The 25,354-nt window shown below is 39.3% G+C and overlaps 2 protein-coding genes across 4 annotated transcripts in view; one reads left to right on the top strand and one right to left on the bottom strand.

Annotated features, from left to right (window-relative positions):
- Positions 1-7,475, bottom strand: part of LOC137627576 (protein O-linked-mannose beta-1,2-N-acetylglucosaminyltransferase 1-like) — a 53,633-nt gene extending 46,158 nt beyond the window's left edge. Inside the window, exons 1-6 of the mRNA XM_068358662.1 lie at positions 7,342-7,475; positions 5,492-5,604; positions 3,929-4,041; positions 2,614-2,796; positions 1,576-1,777; positions 182-318 (exon numbers count right to left, since the gene is read on the bottom strand). Of these exons, the coding sequence (XP_068214763.1) occupies positions 182-318; positions 1,576-1,777; positions 2,614-2,796; positions 3,929-4,041; positions 5,492-5,604; positions 7,342-7,475 (882 nt within the window). The remainder of the gene's footprint in view (positions 1-181; positions 319-1,575; positions 1,778-2,613; positions 2,797-3,928; positions 4,042-5,491; positions 5,605-7,341) is intronic.
- A 7,004-nt stretch (positions 7,476-14,479) lies between these two features.
- Positions 14,480-25,354, top strand: part of l(3)neo43 (cytochrome c oxidase assembly protein COX16 homolog l(3)neo43) — a 98,925-nt gene continuing 88,050 nt past the window's right edge. Inside the window, exon 1 of one of the 3 annotated variants that reach the window (XM_068359047.1) lies at positions 14,480-14,628. The gene's annotated coding sequence lies outside the window, so the exon portion shown is untranslated. Of the gene's footprint in view, positions 14,629-14,766; positions 14,880-25,354 lie in introns of those variants that run through there. The other 2 variants (XM_068359050.1, XM_068359048.1) reach the window with 2 other exon arrangements.

Raw genomic sequence — 25,354 nt, 5'->3', positions numbered from 1 at the left:
AAATAAGACATAAATCGAAAATAGTTCTGACCATGATTTGCAATTCGAACCACATATGATTTTAAATAGTAAAATTTCGCTTTCTCTCAAGATACGTCTGTAATTTGACGTTCAGCCGATATTGAGTAGCAATTACCGTTGTCATGAAATCATTTAGGCTACGTAATCACAATAAACTTACGACGGGCGGTGGTGGGGCGGGAGGACAGGAGCATAGTCTGCCGTATCCGTCGTATTTTTGGCACAGCTCCACCGTTGCCTTCCATTCGCCCTCCTTGGACCATCGGGGAACCCGGTCGCTGCCACACCATCTTACATCTGGAAAGAGTGAATATAATAAAACCTAAATAAAACAATTCTTTATCGAAATAAATATCAATGTGAAATATTTAAATAATGAAACTGAGATTAGAAATCATTGCATGATTTGCAATAGAGGTGACAAAAATTGCTTATAGGCCTACATAAAACTGGACTTTGTTTCCTCATGGACAGTACGCCTATCAGACGAACCCATTCCACGACATCTCCAACCATCTTACTTCTAAATATTAATGAACAAATTCACGATACCAAGTAGCCTACGCCACAAAAGTGTGCCCAAGTTCTCAACCAGGCCTCGTTGTTTAGGCTACTGTCCTTTAAATAGCAGAATTCAAGTAATTATCTTTATTCATGATATCTATTTCGTAAATGATGCTTATCAATTCGAACGATATGCCTTTAAGACTTGTTACTGTGGTCTAACGTGGAAGTCGTTGCAATATGTTACTGATCATGACTTATTTTCAATCAAAAATATAAAGCAATTATAAAACATATACTGTAGTCATTCAAGAAAACGTTCGTGAAATATGTCCTTCATTATAATAATAGGCCTAAGGTAATCAATCATTCCTCTTAGCGTTAACTTACTACATATTCCTGTTTGTTTGGAATGTAGAGAAAAAATAATGTTTACCACCGAGCCATGCGTCTTTCTCGGTCAGGTGCAAATAACACCACTAGTTTTGCCCAAAGGGGCTTGGTTTTGCCACCGATATTGGCAAACGTTTCATTAATTGGCAGTAAGCTGTATCGTTAACTGGCAATAAGGTGTAATTAAGGAGCCGCCAAAATATTAAAGAGAACATTGCTAACTCAGATTGGACTAAACACAACATAAGGTTTAAAGGCCACGCATGAATGGCAGAGGTAAGGAACATTGACATTGCCCTATCAAGCAGGGCAATGCCCTAGACCTAGAGGATGACCACATATACACATGATCAGCGCCCAAGGCCCCTCTCCAACCAAGATAGGACCAAGGAGGGCCAGGCAATGGCTGCTGATGACTCAGCAGATAGACCTATGGGTTCCCCCAAGCCCTCCATACTTAGCTCACAAGAATGGTTAGGTTGCAGAGATCAAAGAAACTAACGAGATTGAGCGGGACTCGAACCCCAGTGTCTTTCACCACAGTCAGGGAAGTTACCACATGGGACACCACACCCCATGAGCTCTATTTGGTTTACAGTTGGGGGGAAATTTGCCCGAAAACACGTAGGCCTATCACTGAATCGCCCTTGAACTTACCGTTACTTCTGGGAATGTAGAACTCTTGGAAAAGACCCGGCTGCCTATCGGGTAGCGGGAACCTGCTAGTCGAACCGATGGTGTTTCCGCCCACGATTCCGATCCAGGTGATCATTATTTCGGGCAGTTTGTTTTCCCGCGTCGGTATGTCGACTCCGAGTTCGGTCAGGTACTTTTTCAAGTCCCCGTCAAGATAACGAGCCTGTTTTGAATAAATATGGAATTTTGTGTTTTTGGTAAGTTGTTTGTAATCTCTCTCTCTCTCTCTCTCTCTCTCTCTCTCTCTCTCTCTCTCTCTCTCTCTCTCTCTCTCTCTCTCTCTCTCTCTCTCGAAAATAGTAACATGCCATGCAAGAGCTTCGAAGCTTAGAAAATATAACGGCAACACAATTATTCCACAAAAATATTGACAAATTTTATGAAGACTGTTTATAGATAAGGAGCCTATCAGATTTTTGTAGGAATAACGAGACTGGGTATAGTGGGTTACCATAGACTCTGCACTTGTCATAATACTTGGATTTATTCTATTTCAATCTATTCGTTAACAGTCCAACTTAAAAGAGTAAAGTAAAGCAATGACTTCATAAACTTATAATACCTATAAAAACGAATTATCAGAAGCGCTATATTCTCCCTATAAGCGCTGACTGATTATCCATCTAGCTAGACATTCCTTAGACTAACACATGAATCGATGACCATACATATATAAAGTTAATAATAATTAGTGTGTTTATCCTTCTTCCGTTAACTCTTGAAACTTCTTGGTTATTGTAAAATCTTATTCTATTATCTATTTTTCACCATTATCCCTACATGACTAAGCCACCTCTGAACACACTTATCCACCTTTCCACCCATAGTAATCTGTTAACATAAAATTAGTGAAATGTCAGGAGAAGATTAAGGTTAATCTAATAAAATTTCTTTAAAACAATCAGAGACTGGACATTTTCTACTGTCACACGTCAAAGTTTCTAGTAACTTAAGAAGAAGAAGAAGAAGAAGACTGGAACTTTCCAAAACATTACGTACCGCACCAGCAATCATCAAAATCCTCCCAGGCTGCAACGACTGGACGAACGCTCTTAACAGTTCTGAGGGTTTAAAAGCTTGGTGTCTGTAATGACGCAGAACTTGACCCGAGCTCTGGTGTACAACCACGGCCGAAATGACTCCTATCGTCGCCGCTTTGATCTCCTTGCTGCTTAGCGCCACCTGTTGGGGAGAAGTTGACATACTAAGAAGGTGGAGTTACCTTTCTTCCATCCAATGTCTTCAAAATGTATTGTCTTGTGAACTTTAAGTTTTAAGTTTTGAGATTCTCTCTTTTCGTTCATTATTTCTTTTTTCCAGCTTAAGGAATAGATTTCTTTGATCGTGTTTGTTGTTTTCTGTTAGACTTTATTTAATTCTGCATATCTCTTTTCTATACTAAGCTACTTCCCATGATTGAAAACCCTTAGGTGTAGTAAATTGCTTTTTCAACTGGAATTTTTTGCTTGGCTAAATAATAATAATAATAATAATAATATTAATAATCCCCTATCTGTATAGAGAAAGTTGCTGGCTATGTATATAAATATATTTCTTTCCTATCACGCTGAGTAGCATTACCAAACATATGACTACATGGTCTCTCCGTTAAAAAACAAAACAAAAAACTATCATCAAATATCATTTCAACAGTTACGTTGATATTCATTAAAACATCATATATTCTCTACCATCATAACTTGCTTTAACCATCGAAATAGTTGTCAGACAGACACTCCTGCAACAGGGCTAGACATTGAACAAAATAACCCTTCCTCTCCCTGCCTGTCTTCTCTTTTTTCAAACTGCTTCAAATGCTATCTAACATCCTAACATTGCAAGAGGGTCTGCCCCTCTTTTATTCTTCTCCTGTACTTCTCTTTCTCCCTTATTTTCTGATTCTTTCCCATCCCGAGTACCTGCCTTTGGGCTATAAACTTGATTGTATCCAGGGGTAGCCTACTCTTCCTTTCCCCATATTCCCCACTTCCCTATCCTTATCCTTATGCTTATTTTCTATTCTCGGGAGGGGGAGGTGGATTGGTCATATCCTAGTGAAAGGCGGTACACTCGGAAACCACAGTCTCACACAAATTGCCGAACTAGCGTCTAGTAGTTAGGAAAGGGGTTGGAAACTTCATTGTGGGCTATGGCATCTTGCCAAAGAGCCCTGCATGGCTGTATATGCCGAGCAATCTGAACAAACGAGCGCGTGGGAAGGGTTGAATCTGTGTGTATGAATATCTGAATATTTAGCCGTCATTTTGACGAGTCGTTTACACTATTGATGATAAAAACAAAGTTGTTTACTCACCGGCACTCCTTGGATGAAAGCATTAGCTAAGATTTGGCCAACGTAAGTGATGACGGAGATGTGGTCCCTCGGAGGTGTTCCATTGAAAACAAGCTTAATAGTTTTGTTCAGTTCTGGAATGATGTCAAAGTCAAGTTCAAGAAACAAGAGCATTCGGGGCACGTAGTAGATTCATTTATAGTAAAAGCAATATATTTACTTAATTTTTTATATATATGTTTTGCATGAGTAAACCGGAGTCTTGAATAACAACTATAATCATTAACATCATCATCATCATCTCCTACGCCTATTAACGCAAAGGGCCTCGGTTAGATTTCACCAGTCGTCTCTATCTTGAGGTTTAATTCAATACTTTTCCATTCATCATTTACTTCATGTTTCATAGCCCTCAGCTATGTAGGCCTGAATCTTCCAGCTCTTCTAGTGTCTTGCGGAGCCCAGTTAAAAGTTTGGTGAACTAATCCTTATTCATTACTTCTCATAAGTACCTTAGTCTATTCATTTCATTATTTCCTCTCTTCACTTGGCTATTTTCTTTGTTGGAGCCCTAGATTTGTTCTTAACTAATAATAATAATAATAATAATAATTATTATTATTATTATCATTATTATTATTATTATTATTATTATTATTATTATTATTATTATTATTATTATTATTATTATTATTATTATTAATAGATGATGATGATAATAATAATAATAATAATAATAATGATAATAATAATAATTATCATTATTACTAGATAAGAACAAATTTAGTTGGAAAAGTAGAATGCTATAAATTCCATGGCTCCAACAGAGAAAAATAGCCAAGTGAAGAAAGGAATTAATGAAATAAATAGACTATTGTATATATAAAAAGTAATGAATAAAGAATATTATAATAGTAATATACATTTAGGATTAGCGTTGGCATTCTAAAAAGCTTTTTAAAAATATTTTTATCTGATGTTCTTTTTCATGTAGGTATTTTTTTTCAACCAGTGATAAAATGGAGGACAAATCACTCTATTTATATTGAAGGAATTCAAAGATCTTCTTATCTATTATTATTATTATTATTATTATTATTATTATTATTATTATTATTATTATCATTATTATTATTATTATTACTTTCTAAGCTACAACCTTAGTTGGAAAAGCAGGATGCTATAAGCCCAAGGGCTCCAACAGGGAAAATAGACCAGCGAGGAAAGGAGCTAAGGAAAAAGTACAAGAGAGGCTTAACATTAATAACATTGAAATAAATATTTCACATATAAACTATAAAAACTTCAAAATAACAAAAGGAAGAGAAACAAGAATGAATAGTGTGCCCGAGTGTACCCTCAAGCAAGAGATATCTAACCCAAGACAGTGGGAGACCATGGCACAGAGGCTATGGCACTACCCAAGACTAGAGAACAATGGTTTGCTATTTGAAGTGTCCTTCTCCTATTTTAGAGCCTCTCAAGGAATACAACTGGCATATAAGAGAGAGAGAGAGAGAGAGAGAGAGAGAGAGAGAGAGAGAGAGAGAGAGAGAGAGAGAGAGAGAGAGAGAGAGATCTTACCAATTTCGTCGAATATCGGATTTATATTTGCTAAGGTGTTTGGGCAGAGCTCAGTGTCAGTCGACATAACAACACTTCCTCTATGATCAATTCCAGCTTGTCGTAACTGAGACCTGGAACGAGCAGATTTCTATATTAGTAACTAGTAAATAAGTGCATTTTAATGACGTATCTTAGCAATTCATTTAAAACAAAGAAGAATGGATCTTACTCAAAGAGCTCAAGCCGATATTTTCGATGAAAGATATATGAAAATAGAATTTAGATAAGGACGAAAGAATGTATAAATGAATGTTAATTAAGATATGTTTGACATTTCATGCTGTCTTTGAGCGAGATACACACACATATATGTATGTATGTATCTATCTATCTATCTATCTATCTATCTATCTATCTATATATATATATATATATATATATACATGTGTGTAAGCAGATCTAAGTAGGTGGGTCTTTTCTTACGATTATAAACTGCAAAGTGTGGTTGTTGATGGGCGCCATAGTGACAAAAGGAATGTGTTACCTGTTGTTCCTCAGGGTAGGGTTCTGGGTTCAGTATTATTATTATTATTATTATTATTATTATTATTATTATTATTATTATTATTATTATTATTATTAGTTAAGCTACAACTCTATTTGGAAAAGCAAGGGTTCCAACACAGACAGCATGGTGTGCCCGAGTGTACCCTCAAGGAAGAGAACTCTACCCCAAGACAGTGGAAGACCATGTTACAGATGTTATGACACTACCCAAGAAGAGAGAATAATGGTTTGATTTGGGAATGCCTTTCTCCTAGAAAAGCTGCTTACCATAGTTAAAGAGTCTCTTCTATCCTTACCAAGTGGAAAGTAGCCATTGAACAATTTTAGTGCAGTGGATAACCCAATGAGTGAAAAAGAATTTTTCGATTATGTTTGTGTTATCAAATGAATGATGACAGAGGAGAATGTGTAAAGAAAAGCCAAGACTATTCAAGGTATGTATGTGTAGACAAAGGGAAAATGAGCCGTAACCAGAGAGGGATCCAATGTAGTACTATTTGCTCGTTAAAACGTGATACATATTAAAACATGGTATATAAATTTATGATACGGAAGAAAAAGACGCACAGTAAACTTATATCTACACAGTTTTTCTTTTGTATCATATATTTATATACCATGTTCGAATATGTACCACGTTATAGTAGTACATCTTAATTTGTGAACAGTTATATATTTTGTGACGAGCCGAGAGAAGGTCGTGACTCAAAGACAGGATGAAAGCAACTGAGTAACTTTTACTTTATTACAGACACTCGCCTTTATATACAAAAACTCAATGCAACAGGGAATTTCCTGTTCAACCGGTTAACAGTTAACGGTGAGAGAAAACATACATGTTATTTCATGTTCTTTTTAGTGTGAGGGGAGAGCAAAGATACAAGCATAATATATACACAAAATGAAATGTCGTTACTATGTACGATCGTGCGACACACAGTTGGTACAATTTCATTATATCCTGAATATATTTGCATTTGTATCTGTTTCTAAAGTAGAAATTTGTGTGTTTTTATGTCGTTTTTTTTAAGTATGTCTTTATTTAAGAGTGAACATCTGAGTATGACTGTGTTGCGCATTGTAAATGGGGGTTTTGTCGGTTCCCCGGTATCGAGTGCATTCAACCAACCATTAAGTTAAGTTTGCAATTAACCAACCATTACCAATATGTGCAAGTGCGTATGCATTTCATAGTTCATACCCATGTATAACTGTAGAAATATCAGTGTATGTATTACGACGTTCCTGTTTGTAAGTTTGTAAACATTCAAATTCTGAGATATAAAACCGGTTTTTCTTACCTGAGCGAAGGCGCTGGAACAGCTGGAGTGTCTCGCAACTCCGCGTTGATTTTGTGAATGGTCGCCCGAGTCCATTTTGACGTGTACACTAAAACGATTGATACTTTTAATAAAATTTGTCTTTTGAGAAGCATGGCGAATGTGCGATTTTGATTCAGAGGCAGTCACTTTATACGAAATATTAATTCATATTATAAATGCCTCAGATATTTTTTTCTATATCAACATTCACACTGGCCTGCTCCTCGCTGGTGTTCCAACGAGTCTGCGTTAGCGGGTGGGAATCCAGGAAGATTTTTCGAGTATTCTGCGTAATATTTTTTGGTTGTTTCCTCCTGTTAAAATTGCATAATCTTTTCTTACGAAATTTTATATATGTATGTTATAAGTCAGATAGGAGTATCATCTCGCTTTAATATGCATGTAGGTTATTGTATGTGCTCACAGACATGTACGATTATATTCTATGCAAGTTACCAGATAAAATAGAGTAAATTGAAAAACGTAGACTACCTCTAAAATTGCATTGTCACAGCCACTGGGTCAACGTTATACCAAATCAAGTTAAAACATATGATTCATCTTTAATCAAATTCGGTAATCTTGTACCAGTTTCAAAGAATTAGTCTATGGCAGTATTATCGAAATTTTTCCCGAAATCTTTACAAATGCCCTCATAGAAAATTGCCTCCAATGGTCGTTTTAAAATTACTCTTAGTGCTGATAAACAATGCCATAATCTCATATGGCATATAATGCAAAATAATGTATGCCGTTCTTCGAATAAAATGAAGAGCGATACTTACTCATGAATAATCGTAGGCATGTGCCATCAAATAAATGACTTTGTAGCAAATTAATAGTTTTATCATTTTACGATCTTATGATGTTCAGGATTAGCCTACTCATTATTTCTCGTGAAATTTCTCTCCAAATTACTTCTCTTTTTTGAAATATCATATGGTACGCAAATTTCGATTAATATTTGTTACTACTCTGAATTCGATATTTGGATTCTTCTTTGTACAGATCAAGGTTAATTCCATAAAAAGTTAGGATAGTAATCCCTACACAAGAAACGTCACTGGTTACAAAATATCATAAAACAAAAGAAAAAAAAACTGGCCGAGTAATTTCGAGCTATTGCAAGCTCAAGAAAAAAATAGGTCTATCTCATACTCTCAACGAAAAGGACAACAACAAGCTATGCAGTAGGTAGGCTAGTAGGTTGGCCAGGGCACCAGACAACCGTTGAGATAATACACTAGAGAGTTGTTGGGTCCTTTGACTGGCCGTAAAGTGTACTACATTGGATCCATCTCTCTGGTTACAGCTCATTTTGTCTTTGCATACACATACACCGAATTGTCGGGCTTATTCTTTTCACATTCTCCTCTGTCCTCATACACCAGACAACACTGAGATTACCAAACAATTCTTCACTCAAGGGGTTAACTACTGCAATGTAATTGTTCAGTGGCTAATTTCCTCTTAGTAGGGGTAGAAGAGACTCTTTAATTATGGCAAGCAGCTCATCTATAAGGTCACTCCAAAATCAAACCATTGTTTTCTAGTCTTAGGTAGTGCCATAACCTCTCTGCCATATCCTTCCACTGTCTTGGATTAGAGTTCTTTTGCTTTGGGTACACTCGGGCATGCTGTTATTATTATTATTATTATTATTATTATTATTATTATTACTAGCGAAGCTACAACCCTAGTTAGAAAATCCAAATGCTATAAGCCCAAGGGCTCCAGCAGGGAAAATTAGCACAGTGAGAAAAAGAAATAAGGAAATAAATAAATGATGACAACAAATTAACAATAAATTATTCTAAAAACAGTAACAACGTCAAAACAGATATGTCATATATATATATATATATATATATAATAAAAAGACTTATGTCAGCCTGTTCTATTTCATTTCTCTTCCTCTTGTTATTTTGAAGTTTTCATAGTTTGTATGTGAAGGATCTAATTTAATGTTGTTACTGTTCTAGAAATATTTTATTTTGATTGTTTATTATTCTCTTGTAGCTTACTTGTTTCCTTGTTGCCCTTCCCACTGGGCTATTTTTCCTTGTTGGAAGCCTAGGGCTTAATAGATTTTTGCTTTTCCAACTAGGTTTATAGCCTAGCATGTAAAAACAACAACAACAACAACAACAACAACAACAATATTAATAATAATAATAATAATAATAATAATAATAATAATAATAATAATAATAATAATAATAATAATATACTGATGATTCTAGATCTTTAATGGGTGATGGCTGTGTTGCAGTATCATCAGACAAAATTAGTCAGCTCTCATTATCTAATGAAACAATAGTAATTACAACCGAACTATCCGCAATTATATTAGCAATTGACATTATTAAAACAACTGAAGATAGGGCGAACCATAAGTTTGTCGTTTATACTAATTTCAGAAGAGCCATAGGAGCCCTGATGGGTTATATTCATAAGAACCAATTGGTTTTGGAAATAAGAGCTCCTTGATAGGTTCTGTATTTTGAAATACCGGTATGTTGGATTCCTGTCCATGTTAGGGTCTTTGGCAATGAAAAGGCGAATGCTGTTGCTAAATCATCAACCGATTTACCAAAGTAATCCATTAAAGTACCCATGAAAGATTTTATTAATCTCATAAAGCATTTCGTAGCAGAAAAATGGCAAGCTCCGTGGAAGGCCACTCTAACACCAAACCATTGTTATCTGGTCTTGGGTAGTCCCATAGCCTCTGTACCATGGTCTTTCACTGTCTTGGGGGTAGAGTTCTCTTGATTAAGGGTACACTCGGGCACACTATTTTATCTAATCTCTCTTCCTCTTGTTCTGTTAAAGATTTTACTCTTATTGTTATTAAAATATTTCATAGTAATTGTTAATTACATCTCTTGTAGTTTCCTTATTTCCTTTCCTCGCTGGGTTATTTGGAGCACTAGGGACTATTGTATCCCGCTTTTCCAACTATGGTTGTAACTTAGTAACTTGATAAATAATAATAATAATAATAATAATAATAATAATAATAATAATAATAATAATAATAATAATAATAATAATGATAATAATACAGTGACTCTGACTGTAATTTAAAGAGAAATAAAGCCAATTGTTTCTCTATGGGAATCTTCGGTACAATAAGAAAAAAAACAAGTAATTTTAGCAAGGTTGCGTCTAGGTCAAACAAAATAGACGCATGTTTTTCTTTTTTTAATGTGCAAACCTCGTGAAGTAGTTCCCAGGTGTAATGAGTGCGACAGTATTTCAAACATAAAACATATTTTTAGCTATTGTAATGTTTTTAAACGAGATAATTTTTTTTTTTCGTAAGAATGGTCTTTTTTACACTTTATCGAACTAAGAATTTCTGTTTTAAAGATTTTAACATGTTAAAGAAACACAATTTGTGGATAAGATTTAGATTTCTATTTATCATAGATTTTTATTTCAATTCCTTCATTTTTTCACCTATATATTCTATTTGATTTATAAATATTTTCCCAAATTTAATCAGGCTACATTTGTAAGAGTCGAGCTTGACTCGACCAGGCCAGTTTATCTCCCCCCTTTTGATAATAATAATAATAATAATAATAATAATAATAATAATAATAATAATAATAATAATAATAATAATAATAATAATAATAATAATCTTATAACATTTCTTCTATCCAATAAAACACGACGTGCGTTGCAAAATCTTCACAATAGGTCCTTGTCTTCATCAATAAGTAAAAGTGTCACAGTATGTGAGTATGTGCTCCAGTTTTTCATAAAACTATCAAAGGGTACGGCCACACAGAAGTCGGCGAGCGTCGAGGTTGAAGCGAGACTTGGGCGGCAGCCAGGGCAGCAACAAAACGATGTATGGCCATTTCGGGAACGACACGCCTCTCATGACCTGATCCTCACTCTCTGCAGTCATGACACGATCGTGTTTCCGTAGGAAATTGCTTCCGATTGAAAATTTGAGGGTTAAACTTGACAATAAATTATACAATAGACTTTGGAATAAATTTTTAGTATATAGAGAGGGGAAAAGTTAATTTTACAATTTATATTGCCAGTCTCATTTGTACGAAGGTAAATCTTATGAATATTTACATATGGCACAACAGTCTTTTGATTCTTTGTTAACAATATATTTGAAGCCAGGCTCATAAAACCAAAAGACAAACTATAAACAACTTCTCTCTCTCTCTCTCTCTCTCTCTCTCTCTCTCTCTCTCTTCAGGCAACATAATTGCTTCAAATATGACTGGTTCGTGAGAATCTATTGCCTGTTTTACTTTCGGTGTAAACAAGTCTTTGCATAAAATATATTGTTTAAACATGTAACCGAAAGATTTCCATTTGAAATTTCCCTACTCTCTCTTTCCGATTTCCTCTGGTTATGTTTCCCGTCTTTGGTTGAAATCTCTCTCTCTCTCTCTCTCTCTCTCTCTGTATATATATATATATATACAGTATATATATATATATATATATACTGTATATATATATATATACTGTATATATATATATATATATACAGTATATATATATATATATATATCATTCTTAAAAGAAATTAAATGGTGACGCTTTCTAATAAATAGGTTGCAAAACATGAAAAAGGCACACTCACTATCTTGACTTGCCATCCACTTGCAGTTGATTGCCTATATCTTCCCAATGTTATTTCAACACAATGTTAATTATGTGTATTGGATTATGAGGATCCCCAAATGCTCTCCAGAACATCTCCCCAATAAACTCTTCAATTACCATGGATATAAACGAACAACTGAATGTGTGTTCCTTTGGAAACTGATGAAAACTGTCATGTTCTTGGCACTCTTGGGTGAAGACGCGCGAAGCCGCCGCGGTTTTTTAAAATGTTTCATAGCTTGGCAGCAAAGGCTGAGGTTCGCGGATAAATGCTTGCTCAGTGGGACCATGCACTAAGTTACCTTTCATTTCAAATTGCTGCTGGAACCACTTCTCTGCCATTTCCACGCTCGCCGCGTTCGGTGTGGTCAAACCCATCACATGCAAATGTAGCCTACAACTAAAAGCTAAAAGAATGATGGCATAAATTTACAATTTAAGATTAAAAACGTTCATTTGATTTAAAATATAAACAGATATCTCATCATACTAAGATATAGGCCAATGCAGGAACCAATAAATTTCCGGTTTTAATTTTTCACATTACAAAGATTAGGATGAGATATGGTGATCAGAATTCAGTTTTACTTCTTAGCATATAGGTTACTAAGTATATTTTCTGTGACAACAAACACCACTATCAAATTTAATACTAAGTTTTACCTCTGTATTTTCCCCCCTGAAATGTGCTGTTACAATGATCTTGTTTAACCTCGCCTTTATGACTAAATTGCTGCATCCCTATACCGTCTTTGTTATCCCCGAGTTTAGAAGTCACTCATGATTCATGAATGGCAAAGTCAAGGGATAGTGATAACGCCCAAAAGACTGGCCATATAATTACAGGCCTACACAATTATGATCAGCGCAAATAGCCCTCTTCATCAATCTTCAAGCTAGGAGGACTAAGGAGGGCTAGACATTATTAGCATGGCAATGGCTGCTGATGATTCATCGGGGCTACTTATAGGCTCCCCAAACATCACACATCTAGCTCACAAGGATAGCGAGGGAGTCATTTTCCACCCAAAGTTTAAAAGTCATCCATGAATGGCAAAGACAAGGGACAGTGAAAGTGACCTAAAGACTAACCATATAATACATATGATCAACAACCAACCCTCCTCTCCACAAAGCTAGGGCCAATAAAGGCTATGGCAGTATAGCTCAGTGGTGTTGATGACTCAGCAAGTCAGCAGGTAGACCTATAGGGTTCCCCCAACCCCCCATCCTTATGATTGGTATTACCAGCTAAGCTATAACACTAGTTGGAAAAGCATGATTTTATATGCCCGAGTTCTCCAACAGGGAAAATAGCCCAGTGAGGGAAGGAAATGGGAAATTGATAAGCTACAAAACAAGTAATAACAGCAAGACACAATATTTAAGATTATTAACAACATTAGATTAGATCTATCATATTTGACCCATAAAAAGATTCATAAAAACAAGAGGAAGAGAGACAAGATAGAATAGCGTGGCCGAGTGTACCCTCAAGCAAGAAAACTCTAACTCAAGACAGTGGAAGACCATGGTACAGAGGCTATAGCACTACCCAAGACTAGAGAAGAATGGTTTGATTCTGGAGTGTCATAGAGGAGCTGTTTTCCATAGCTGAAGAGATGTTTTCCATAGCTAAAGAGTATCTTCTACTTTTACCAAGAGGAAATTAGCCACTGAACTTGCAGAAATTAACCACTTGAGCAAAGAAGAATTGTTTGGTAATCTCAGTGTTGTCAGATGTATGAGGACAGAGGAGAATGCGAAAAAAATAGGCCAGAGAGAGAGAGAGAGAGAGAGAGAGAGAGAGAGAGAGAGAATGACCAGTCAAAGGATTCAATAACTCTAGTATCTTAACGGGTGGCTGGTGGCCTGACCAACCTACTACCTATAAAAGGATAGTAAAAAGTTGCATAGGTTTATTCTATCTAACTTTCTTTTAAGGTTGCAAACGTTTATTTAATATAAACTTCTTTTAAGGTTGCAATCGTTTATTTAATTTAATTTTTCTAATTATTCTATTTTCATTGGAGATTATAATGCTATACAACAACATTATTTTCTTATAGTCTATTCTACATAGCACAAATATCTTAAACTAATTGTATTCATATTCAGGTGTTGGGCAAAGTGATTTGCCCTTTTATCTACTGTACATTTGGTACGGCATATATATCTTTTCTTGTTTTCCAATTCTTCCTTTTTTAAATAAAACATTATTTTTGTTCTCTCTCGGATGAGTTCTGTTTATAGTTAAATACTGGTCGAATGAATCTGTTTCTTTCCTATCATTTTAACAGAACAAACCCATTATTCATATTATAATAGTAGAAACGTGTTAAACCTTAATACTTTCATTCTAAAAAAATAATTACGAAATCATTATGAAGACGAAATTACTTTCAAAATAATAAATTGTAAATGATTGAATTTAAAAATACCATAACAAACGTTACCAAGGGTTTCTTTGTAAACACGACTGGATAGAATTGTGAAATTCCCTTTAAAGAGCTGCCTCTGGACTGGTTGTGTGTTTCAGGAAACCGAAATTGTCTTGATTACTAATATTTGTGCATTGAAAAACGAGTTGACGTTAAACTGCAATAATCATATCTGGTGCGTAATTATCTTTTGTTGATTTCCATTACATTTTATGTAAGGTGTGCTCCATCTTAATTAAGTAATCGGCAATATGAGTAGAGTTTTTCAGCGGCAGACTTTGACCCTTCCAAGGTCTTACGGTTTTCCTTATAGTTATTTTTTAAACCTCGTTACACCTTGACTTTGAGAAGCTTCCCTATTTCAGCGCTGTCAGTTTTTCTCAAATTCCATATATCATTAAAACTCAAGACCTTCTTTACCTTACGGTAGACAACTTTGAATAACTTATACCAAAGCCTAATCACCGTTTATTTACTATTTTTTTTTTTTTGTAGTTCATAACAACTTGTTTTATGTTATTGAATTAGATTTTCACCTTAGGCTACACCGTGGCGGCAATTTCATGATACTGATTATTTCTCGCTAGATTCGTTAGTCATATATTTTCCAAACTACCGGTAGTTATTTAGTGGGTATTATTGTACTGTATTACAGGGTAATCCATCATTAAAGAACTTCAACAATGGTGTCCAGCGAGGGAAATTGGGGTTCTATATATATATATATATATATATATAGGAGCCTTTGTTTATCAGCGGCCAGTTCCTCCCATGTGGATTAAAAATGGGATTTAACTAACTAAAGTTTCCCCCCCTAACCTAACCTACAAGCGGTGTCCTTACCTACTTACCTAACGGGGGGCTGACATCCCCTGCAACCCCTCTTACATTGACGTATTCTAAGTTAGCCATAATAATACATACAGGTGACCGTTGTCATATATACAACGCTATATATATATATATATATATATATACACATGTATATATTATATATTTACCAAGGCACTAACACCCAAATTTTGGGGTTAGCCAACATCAAACAAATGAACAAATTGGGGACCTTTCCTCTCTTCGCTCCTCCCAGCCTGACGAGGGATTCAGCTGAGTTTGGTCGGTACTGCTAGGGTGCTACACCCTACCCTCCCCTGTTATCCACCACAGATGAAGTATCATACGCTGAATCCCCTACTGCTGCTACCTCCGCGATCACCAAGGCTACCGGAGGAAGCAGCAGCGCCTACCGGAACTGTGTCACAATCGCTCACCTCTCATTCCTATTTCTAGCATGCTCTTCTTGCCTCTCTTACATCTATAGCCCTATCCCTCAAAGCTTTCTTCACTCCATGCATCCACCCAAACTTTTACCTTACTCTTGTACTTCTCCCATCAACTCTTGCATTCATTACCTTCTTTAGCAGACAGCCATTTTCCATTCTCTCAACATGGCCAAATCACCTCAACACATTCATATCCACTCTAGCTGCTAAATCACTTCCTACACTCATTCTCACCCTCACCACTTCGTTCCTAACCCTACCTAATCGAGATACACTAGCCATACTCCTCAGACACTTCATCTCAAACACATTCAATTTCTGTCTCTCTATCACTTTCATTCCCCACAACTCCGATCCATACATCACAGTTGGTACAATCACTTTCTCATACAGAACTCTCTTTACATTCATGCCTAACTCTCTATTCTTTACCACTCCCTTCACTGCCCCCAACACTTTGCATCCTTCATTCACTCTGACATACATCTGGTTCCACTCAAGGCCAATATATAGAGGTCAGTCGGACAGAACTGTCATCTTCCCGCCACTGGCTGACTGTGACGTCACTCCGGCTCCAACTGGTGATTCTCTGTTAGGCCGTGGCTTTGTATATTAAGGCATTATTGTTATTTCCTTTGAATTATTCTTCCTCTTGACTACTTAATTTGATACTTCCGTTATCAGAAAATTCTGAGAATGCCTAAAAAATTTTATTGATAAAATAATATTACTATAGACAGTACAGCAGTGTGAATTCATCAGTGAGAATTGAAGGAAACTCGGTTGTAGTTGTAACTTTTATTAATGAAAATAATATGTACACACTTAAATATAATCATAAATAAAAACTATTTACACATATCTAAATATTTAACTTTAAATATAAAAATTCATTGTTTGAACATCCTGAAATGTAAAAACTATTTAAACATATCTAAATATTTAACTTTAATTTTTTTCTGGCATCTCCCCGATCATTTTCAATTTTTGTCTTTCTTTTCTTAATTTTGATAGCATTATTCAAGTACCTTAGTCTAAAATATATAGATATCTTTGCAAAAAAATCAATAATGTCGTCTGGGACCTTTACTCGTGATCGTTGCAATTCAGCAACAAGAGATTTTTTGCACGATTTCCCTTCTAAAAGTGATGAACCGTGGATTGTGTTGAAAACTTCTCGTAGCACAATTAATTGAGAACAAAATTCATCTGATGGCATGTACAATTCACCTCTGTTTACTATCCCAATCCAATATTCATTTGAATTTTTACACTCTTTCATCTGTCTTCCTAATTGTGGATATTTTGTAGAAAACTTTTTTACAATATAACCACCTATATATTTAAGAGCTTCATCTTCAATTACAGTGGCAGTCGTTTTCTTTATCTAGAATTTGATTGTTTATATCTTCTGAGGGGCATTCAAAATCTAAATCTTTAAACAATGAGCTGGTCAAGTACAGTTCTAATGCTAATTCTCTATCATCACTGTATTTGGAATTGCATGCAGATTCATTTATCAACATATCATAATTGTTGCCCTTTGCAATGATGTTCGTTTTTTCACTAATTATTTTTACACCTTTCCCCAGAATCAATGACCTCAATCTAAACTTAAATTCAACAGCATTGGGGTAATCGTATGTGCCCTTCATTTGCCTTATGCAACCAAACAGATGTTCTACACAGTCTTGATTCAGCTTTTGAGTCATGATATAATCTACATTAAAAACATCTTTAACCATATTAGAAAGACCAATAACAGATTTACTTGAAAGAATTATGCCCTTCTTAAATTTGTATAGACACCTTATTTTTTGAGATTTTACTTTTAAAGAAGTCATTACCATTAAAACCTTTTCCAAAGTATTTATTTGAAAATCTTTATTGATCCCAAAGCCATTTCTCGCTGGTATATCGCCATACATGTTGCTTGAATTCATTATATCAAACCAGTCGTTGATCAGTGAGAGAAAATCAGAGGTAGCTTGCCGGTTATTGGAGTTCAACAGACCTCTACTTCCCAAATACCTTAAAGCACTAGCACAAGATGAGGATAATAACTGCACAGCATACTTGACACGCTGCCTGTGCTGTCCATTAATAGATAAAGGAAGTTCATTAATTTTATAAGCCAGTCCATATTCTGTATTAGATTTTGACAACATTTCACGGATACTTGTGTCATTAATTAAATCACTGCCTACATAAAAGCCTGAATCAATGAAGTTATTTCTGACTAATTTGATCAAGTGGGGAACGTCGGCAAAAACATATATCTCCCTGTCAGCACATGGGTTCTTGAATGAAATCCTATTGACAAGAGGATCAATGCCAAATTCTTTCCACATGCGAAGATTGGCTGATCCCATGTCAGAAACAATGGCAACAATGGGATAACCAACAGCCTCAACATACATTATGATTTGTAATAGTAACGGCTTGAGATTTGTCTCATCAAAGTTAAAATAAATTGGTTGTTTCCACTTCCCTACAAGACCTTGTAGCATAATAACCAAGACACTGTTGTGCGGCTTATACAATACATCCATACCCTTATCATAGCACCATTCATTACTAATACACATTTCATCCAAACTTAATACCGCTATATTTTCATTTACTGTAAAAGTTTCAGCTTTAGCACGTAATAATGTCAAAACACTTGTCAAAATCCCAGGCTCGCACAAGAATCTACTCGCTCTTTCTTTTAATGTAGTTTCACAAGGCAATGGAAACCCCTTCTTAAGTCTCAGATACTTGTAACATTTGGAACTTATGCTTCTTAGAATTAAAGCAGATTGATTTCATCAGACCGGCAACACACGTGTATCCACGTATCACAGAAATTTTTGTCTCTAGGAAACGTAAAATACTTAATACCATTGCCTTTTGTTTTTCTCTTGGTATTCAGACATCCATAAACAGAACAGTTATTTGGCATTGTCGGTTAAGTGACTGCTTCCGTTGTAAATAGAGACAATATAGCTTTGGTTGTAACAAGGTAACTGACCGCTACGAAAGGTTTTGTATGACTGGGCAGGGTCAATTGTGGCGAGCTTGACGAGTCCTGAAGGGTGAGTCATGGATAATCCCCTGTCCGACCGACCTCTATATATTGGCCTTGGTTCCACTACACTAATTGCTGCAACATCAGACCCCAAGCACTTAAACTGATCTAATTCCTCAAGTAACTCTCCATTCAACATGACATTCAATCTCGCACCACCCTCCCTTCTCATGTATCTCATAACCTTACTCTTAAACACATTAACTCTCAACTTCCTTCACTCACCTACCCTTCCAAAAATCTCACTAATCTACCAAGCTTCTCTTCCGAGTCTTCAACCAGTACAGTATCATCTGCAAACAACAACTGATTTACCTCCCATTCATGATCACTCTCGTCTATCAGTTTCAATCCTCGACTAAGCACTCGAGCATTCACTTCTCTAACCATTTCATCAACAAATAAATTGAAAGAACAACTATGGCAACATCGCACATCCCTGTCTCAGCCCTACTCTCACTGGAAACCACTCGCTCACTTCATTTCCTATCCTAAAATATGCTTTACTACCTATGTATAAACTCTTCACTGCTTGCAACAACTTTCCTCCAATTCCATATAACCTCATCACATTCCACATCGTTTACTTATCAACTCTATCGTACGCTTTCTCCAGATCCATAAACGCAACATACATACACCTTGCCTTTTGCTAAATATTTCTCACATATCTGCTTAACTGTAAAAATCCGATTCATACATCCCCTACCTCTTCTAAAACCACCCTGTACTTCGAAGATTGCATTCTCTGTTTGTTCCCCTACTAACAAACCTTCCGTTATTTATTTGGATTATCTTTTGGCAAAGCTGGAAGGTATCCATCAGACTTGAAGTGCTAGGTGGCTAAGTGCCTAACCATTTGAGTGGGTAGGCTGGGGCTGGCTGGGGGATACCCAGCCACTTCTATATATACTCTCACAGGAGTGAGGTACTGTACGTCACTTTTTCTTTTGGCTCAGTAGAGATCGGATGTATCCTGTCTCTCCCCAGAATGTCATTGGACATTTTGATATTCTTTTTATTTTCAGGTGTGCATGTTTTCTCTTCGATCGCCTTCATGCGAACCTTTCCAGGGCCCTAGGGTACCGCGTATGGTACCTTCATGTCATCGTTAGAGACCGACCCGCACTCTGTGTATCCTTCTTGCAGAGGGCATTGCTGCAAGCAGGGTTTGCCCTGTGTAGAGTGTAGAGAATGGCCTGCCTCCCAATGGAAGAAATTTTGATGGCGTAGGAAGAAGAAAGCCAAGCGTGATCTTTCTCCCTGAGGGGCGAGGAAAGCGCGGTCTTCGATCGAGTAGGAGTGCAGACCGAATAACTCCTTTGGGAGTTGTTACTTCACCTAGAGGAGCAACTTCACTTGCAACTGTTGGGAAGCCATTCTCCCTTTCAGATGTTCTGCAGGTATGGACAAACTTAGGGAAAGGAAGAACCTCTGCTTGTCCTTCAACGCAGTGGTAGGAAGGACCCTTCTTCAGAGTCATCAACATCTTACACTCTGGAACTGTCCGAAGTTCATCTATTGCCTTCTGGACCTTGCACGTGCATACGAGGTGATCGCTCGCCTTCGCCTCTCCAACGGACTCCTGCTGATGACGACCCCACTCGCCATCCTGTGACATCGTCGTCCTGTAACCTCCAACCCTTTGTTTCTTCTTTCAGGAAATTGATCTTCCCGGGTCTAGCACTCCTACCACCAGCAGTGCGAAAGGACTAGCATTTCACCCTTCTGGACACTCTTCCCCTGATCACCGTTCGCGACGATCGGAAGATCTGATGGATCGTGATGACATGGACCGTAGGTCATCATGATCTGAACGTACTTCATCTGGAAGTCGTTCACACTCTAGAGCTTTGCGCTCGCGAGACCTCTGGTCTTAACGCTCTCCTCAGAGGTGTTCCTCTTCAAGAGGAGAAGTCTTGCGATCTCGGTCTGCATAGTTACGAGCACAGTCTAGACCTAGGCCCAGACGCTCGCGTTCTAGATCTCTACGAGCTAGATCATGAACAGCGCTCGCTAGGACGACGCTCTCATTCATGAGGGCAGCGTTCACGCTCGCGATGGCACCGTTCACAAGAACGATGTTCACGTTCATGAGCCAGGCAGTCATGGCGCATACGCCGTTCCCGAACAAGAGCTAGACACTCCCGTTTATGAACAGCTCGTTCATGATCGTGAACCGCGCGTTCACGATCAAGGTCTAGACGTTCCTAGTCTAGAGGTAGAGGTAGGTGTTCGCGCAGTTCATCAGCGCGTAGCCACTGAACCCGACCTTTTCTCAAACGACCTTGGGCCGAAGTTGATCTTGAGAATGACCATCCCTCAGACAGACGTCCAGCTAAACCCCCAGTGCCTTTTACTGCCTGTGGAGTATTCGCAAAACGTTTGCCTATGCGATGCTTGGAAACGCGTCCCGCTGTGACGCGTTCTCCAACGCTTAGGGTTATTTCTACTCGAAGGCCTTCTCTGCCAACTTCGTCGGATATAGGTGTCTCTCTGCGGCAGCAGGAAGGCGTTAGACCTTCCTCTTCTAGTGTGGCTACCAGTGCTCCTGTCGAGAGCACTTCTGCTCTGGAATCCTGTCCGTTGATGTGTGAAACTCATGATTTAGCGCGCGAATCTCACGATTTCGCGAGAAAGTTGACGATTTCCACGAACTATTCATGAGCAGATTTGTCGGAACTGCGATCAAGTGCAGTGCCAACACCTTCGCCTCCACCTCCAGCTGTAGGCCGATACCCTATCCAGAGGGATTCAAGGAGCCGCCTAATAGATTCGCATACGTTCTTATTAGTCTGGGCCTTCCTTTTCGTCTATCAAAGGAACGTGTTCCTCTGCCACAGAGACTCTTCCCTGCATCAACTTCTAGAGATCTCCCCAGGGGACGTTCTCCTCCTAGACCTCCGAGGGAAGCTCGTGACTTACCTAGAGGTGCCGAGCTTCCTGCATGGGTGAGTATTGTACTTTTCTTTCCACCCTGTAGAAGTCTCTGGGTTTGGCTCCTCCACCACCACAAGCTCCGACTGCTCCAGTCAAACGACCCCTAGGATTCCAAAGGAATTCTCGTCGAATTCGTCCGTTGGGAGTCTAGATCCAAGAAGGAGATCAATGTTGGTCAAGGCTCGCAGAACACCTCCATCCCGATCACGTGTCGAAGGTCCTTGATCTTCTGATTCTTACATGGACAACGTACCCTTTAACCGAGTGAAGGCAAGGGATACCATGACTAGGAGGCAGAAGAGAAGGATGAGAGGCGTAACTCCACCTCACGCCGACATCATCCGCCCTAGGACGAGTTGGGACATAGGCTCGCCCAGAGAGATAACCATCCATCCCTTCAATCGTCAAAAGAGTGAGGTAGTGCCTCCTGACCAGCGTCCAATTTCCTTACCTCCTCCAGGAGCCTTCAGCTCGTACTGCCAAAGCTTCGATGGGTGCCTCAAAAACCTCGCAAGTTCCCCTTCCTTAGACCGCGGAGGAACGTCCTGTGCATAGGGAATTGAAAGATACCAAGACGAAACCCCAAAACACTGCGGCAATGGAAGCTTGAATGGCAGAGGCACAGAGAAGGTCCCCTGTGGCTGGTCCCTGTAGCAATATTGTTGACGACCCTGACCTACCCCAGGCTCTGGACATGAACTTGGAGGAGGAAGACCCCTTGGATTCCAATGATGAGAATCTTCCAAAGGCGACTAGTCCGAACTACCACTCAGAGGAAGAGAGAAGTGAGTCGGAGCGCACCTTTTGGCAGGTCCTTGCTTGTATAAGGGCCATTAATAGGCTGTCTACTACTGGTTCCACCACCCAGGAGGGTAAGAATATGGTTCTCTATTAAATATTCGAGACCCTGAAGCCTTCCAGGTCCAGTGCTGCTTTTCCTTGGTCTAAAGGTTTGAAAACCGCCCAAAGGAAAGCTGTCGCCCAGATAGCTGGAACTTCTAATTCCTTGAAGGCAGGTTCCTTCTCCTGGTCTCTTCTACTTCTTTTTGTCTTACAAAGGAAGTATTATGAGATCGATGGGTAACCTCATTCCATCATGTCCCTCGACCCTTCAGTAGAGTCTCTAACGAAGGATCTTCCGACTCAAACCCTTGCCTCTCTAAGGGCCTCCCACACAGCAGTTGAGCTCCTGAACATAGAAAGAGGTGCAAAGTACGTTATGCAGGCTGCTTCGTGACTTGATCTATGGCCAGAATCCTTGGGCTTCATGGTCCGCTCCCATGGTCTCTTGAAAGAGTCGACCAGGAAGACTTTGGAGTCTTTCCTGTTGTCGGGTACCCGAACTCTTGAGTTCCTGTCGCACCACGTTGTCAACTTGTGGGCGAATGCTATACTCAAGTGAATGGATACTGTCATTGGGAAATTCCACAAACAGGTGCTGAAGGTGGAGGTCTCCTGGTTGAGGAACTCTACCCTTGAGGGTTTTTCTCACTTCATCCCAGAGGAGATAGAGAGGGCTGCTCAGCGATGGAGGAAATCGTCAAACGATTCTGATCCTCCGTAGGGCCATGACATCGAGGCCCTATGGTAGACCTTCCCCGTCATCTCGTACTCGGCAAGTACCTTCCTTTTCTCACCTTTCAGCTTCTAGGTCGTCGGAACCATCAAAGGTGTCTAAGCGGCCCTTTCCATCCAAAGGCCAGAAAGAGACCAAGTCCTTCAGAGGAAAAAAGGGAGGAAAGGGAAGTGGCCGAGGTGATCACTCCCACTAGGAATGGCATTCCTCTTCACCTACCACCTGTGGGAGGATGCCTACAGTGCCTCTGGCAGAGGTGGCAACTTCACGGGGCAGAACCCTGGAAGGTCGAATTGATCCCCCTAGGGTATCTCGTCCCATTTATTCAATCTCTCCCTCCTCTGACTCGGGATCCAGTGCATCTAATCTTCTATGCGAGGAGGAGATGAAGGAGGTCCTAGAGTGGTGGTGCAGCAGGTCGAACACCCTCAAGGGAATGCCCTTCGCAGCCAACCCTCCGGAGATGCTCCTACCAGCTGACCTGCCGACCTACTAGCGCTACCTTACGCTACAGTTAGTCCGTGGACTCTTCTGAGGATCACCAGCTTCCTCCTGCCAGCTTTAACATGCGTGCGCACGTCAACGGTCTTCCGTGCGCGCGCGCCGACGGTCTTCCGTGCGCGCACGCCGACGGTCTTCCGTGCGCGCGCGCCGACGGTCTTCCGTGCGCGCGCGCCGACGGTCTTCCGTGCGCGCGTGCCGACGGTCTTCCGCGTGCGGGCGCCGATGGTCTTCCGCGCACGGCCAACGGTCATCCGCGCGTGGCCGCCGACAGTCTTCCGCACGCATGCGCCAGCAGTCTCCACTTAGTACTCTCACGCACGTGCCAATGCACCCACCTAGTGCAACCAGTCACTTGCTTCGGCCCATTCTAGGGAAACTGCACAAAATTACACATTTCCTTATTGTGCGCCAGCGCTCTTCCGCACTTTCCTGCGCCTCCTGCGCAGTTGCGGTCTCAGATCCAATGCGCCCGTTCTTGCCAAAGATCCACTGCTCGCAGATCCAATGCACCAGCTCTTGCCTAAGAGCCAGCGCTTGCCTGCTCTCCAGGCAGAAATTAAGTATCAGCATCATCCTGTGTGCCATAGCTCCAATACTCTCCTGCACACTCGCGCAATAGGGAGAAAAAAGGAATAAAACTTTTGGACAGGTCACCATTGCCCCATTCCTCCGTGCAAACATAACATTGCCACCGGGGAAAGAGGAAAGAGGCTTCACAGAAGGATTCAAGATCCAGAAGATTCCATCTTACAAGGGGAATCGAAACGGGGAATCCTTGGTCCCTGTCTCTTCTGAAGTTTTTTTTTTTCCTTGACAGACCACCGTCAGCAAACAGAAAGCATCAACATTCTGATCTCTAAATCACTGTTTGCTAGTTCACGGTTTACCGATCGCTGTGTCGCCGATCACCAGATCGCCAATTGCTAGCTCAACGCTGATCTTTGACCTCTAGTCCCTCTAATGACTAACGATCTCCGATTGCTAGCGTTCCAATCACTGACTGCTAGTCAATAACCAGTCATCAGCTTGGTGATCACTAGATCACCGATGGGCAGCTCATCTTTCTTCGAGCATTGAACTCGGCTCGCTGATCTCTGACCAGCCCATCTTTAGCTTGCTAATCTCTGACCAACCAGGGGGGACCATAATCAGCTTGCTGATCTCTAGCTCACCATCGGCTCACAGACAGCGATTCACCAATCATCGGCAATTCGCCAGCAGTTCGTGACTCGAACTTACTAGTCAACCTCTGCCCGTAGTTCCATAGATCAGAAGGTATACAACATGATTCTTGCTACTGACCGTTCGCCATCACACTAAAGTGATCGGCAAATGTTCGACAACCCTCTTCAACGGCTTGTCGATAGGGAACTACTTGCGAGTACTCTCCAACTGCACAGTAACCACGATACCCAACTGTTAACCATTGATTAACATTCGCCAGATTGATTCTATTCTAAGGAATAGCATCAATCTCATCAGGGCGCATGGTAAGGCTAAGCGTTGTCTTCCTTCTGTTAGTTAAAGGAAT

Source organism: Palaemon carinicauda, chromosome 35 (assembly GCF_036898095.1).
Source record: "Palaemon carinicauda isolate YSFRI2023 chromosome 35, ASM3689809v2, whole genome shotgun sequence".
NCBI classification, from domain to species: Eukaryota; Metazoa; Arthropoda; class Malacostraca; order Decapoda; family Palaemonidae; genus Palaemon; species Palaemon carinicauda.
Note: the sequence above shows the minus strand (reverse complement) of the source record. Positions and strands in the feature narration are given on the sequence as shown.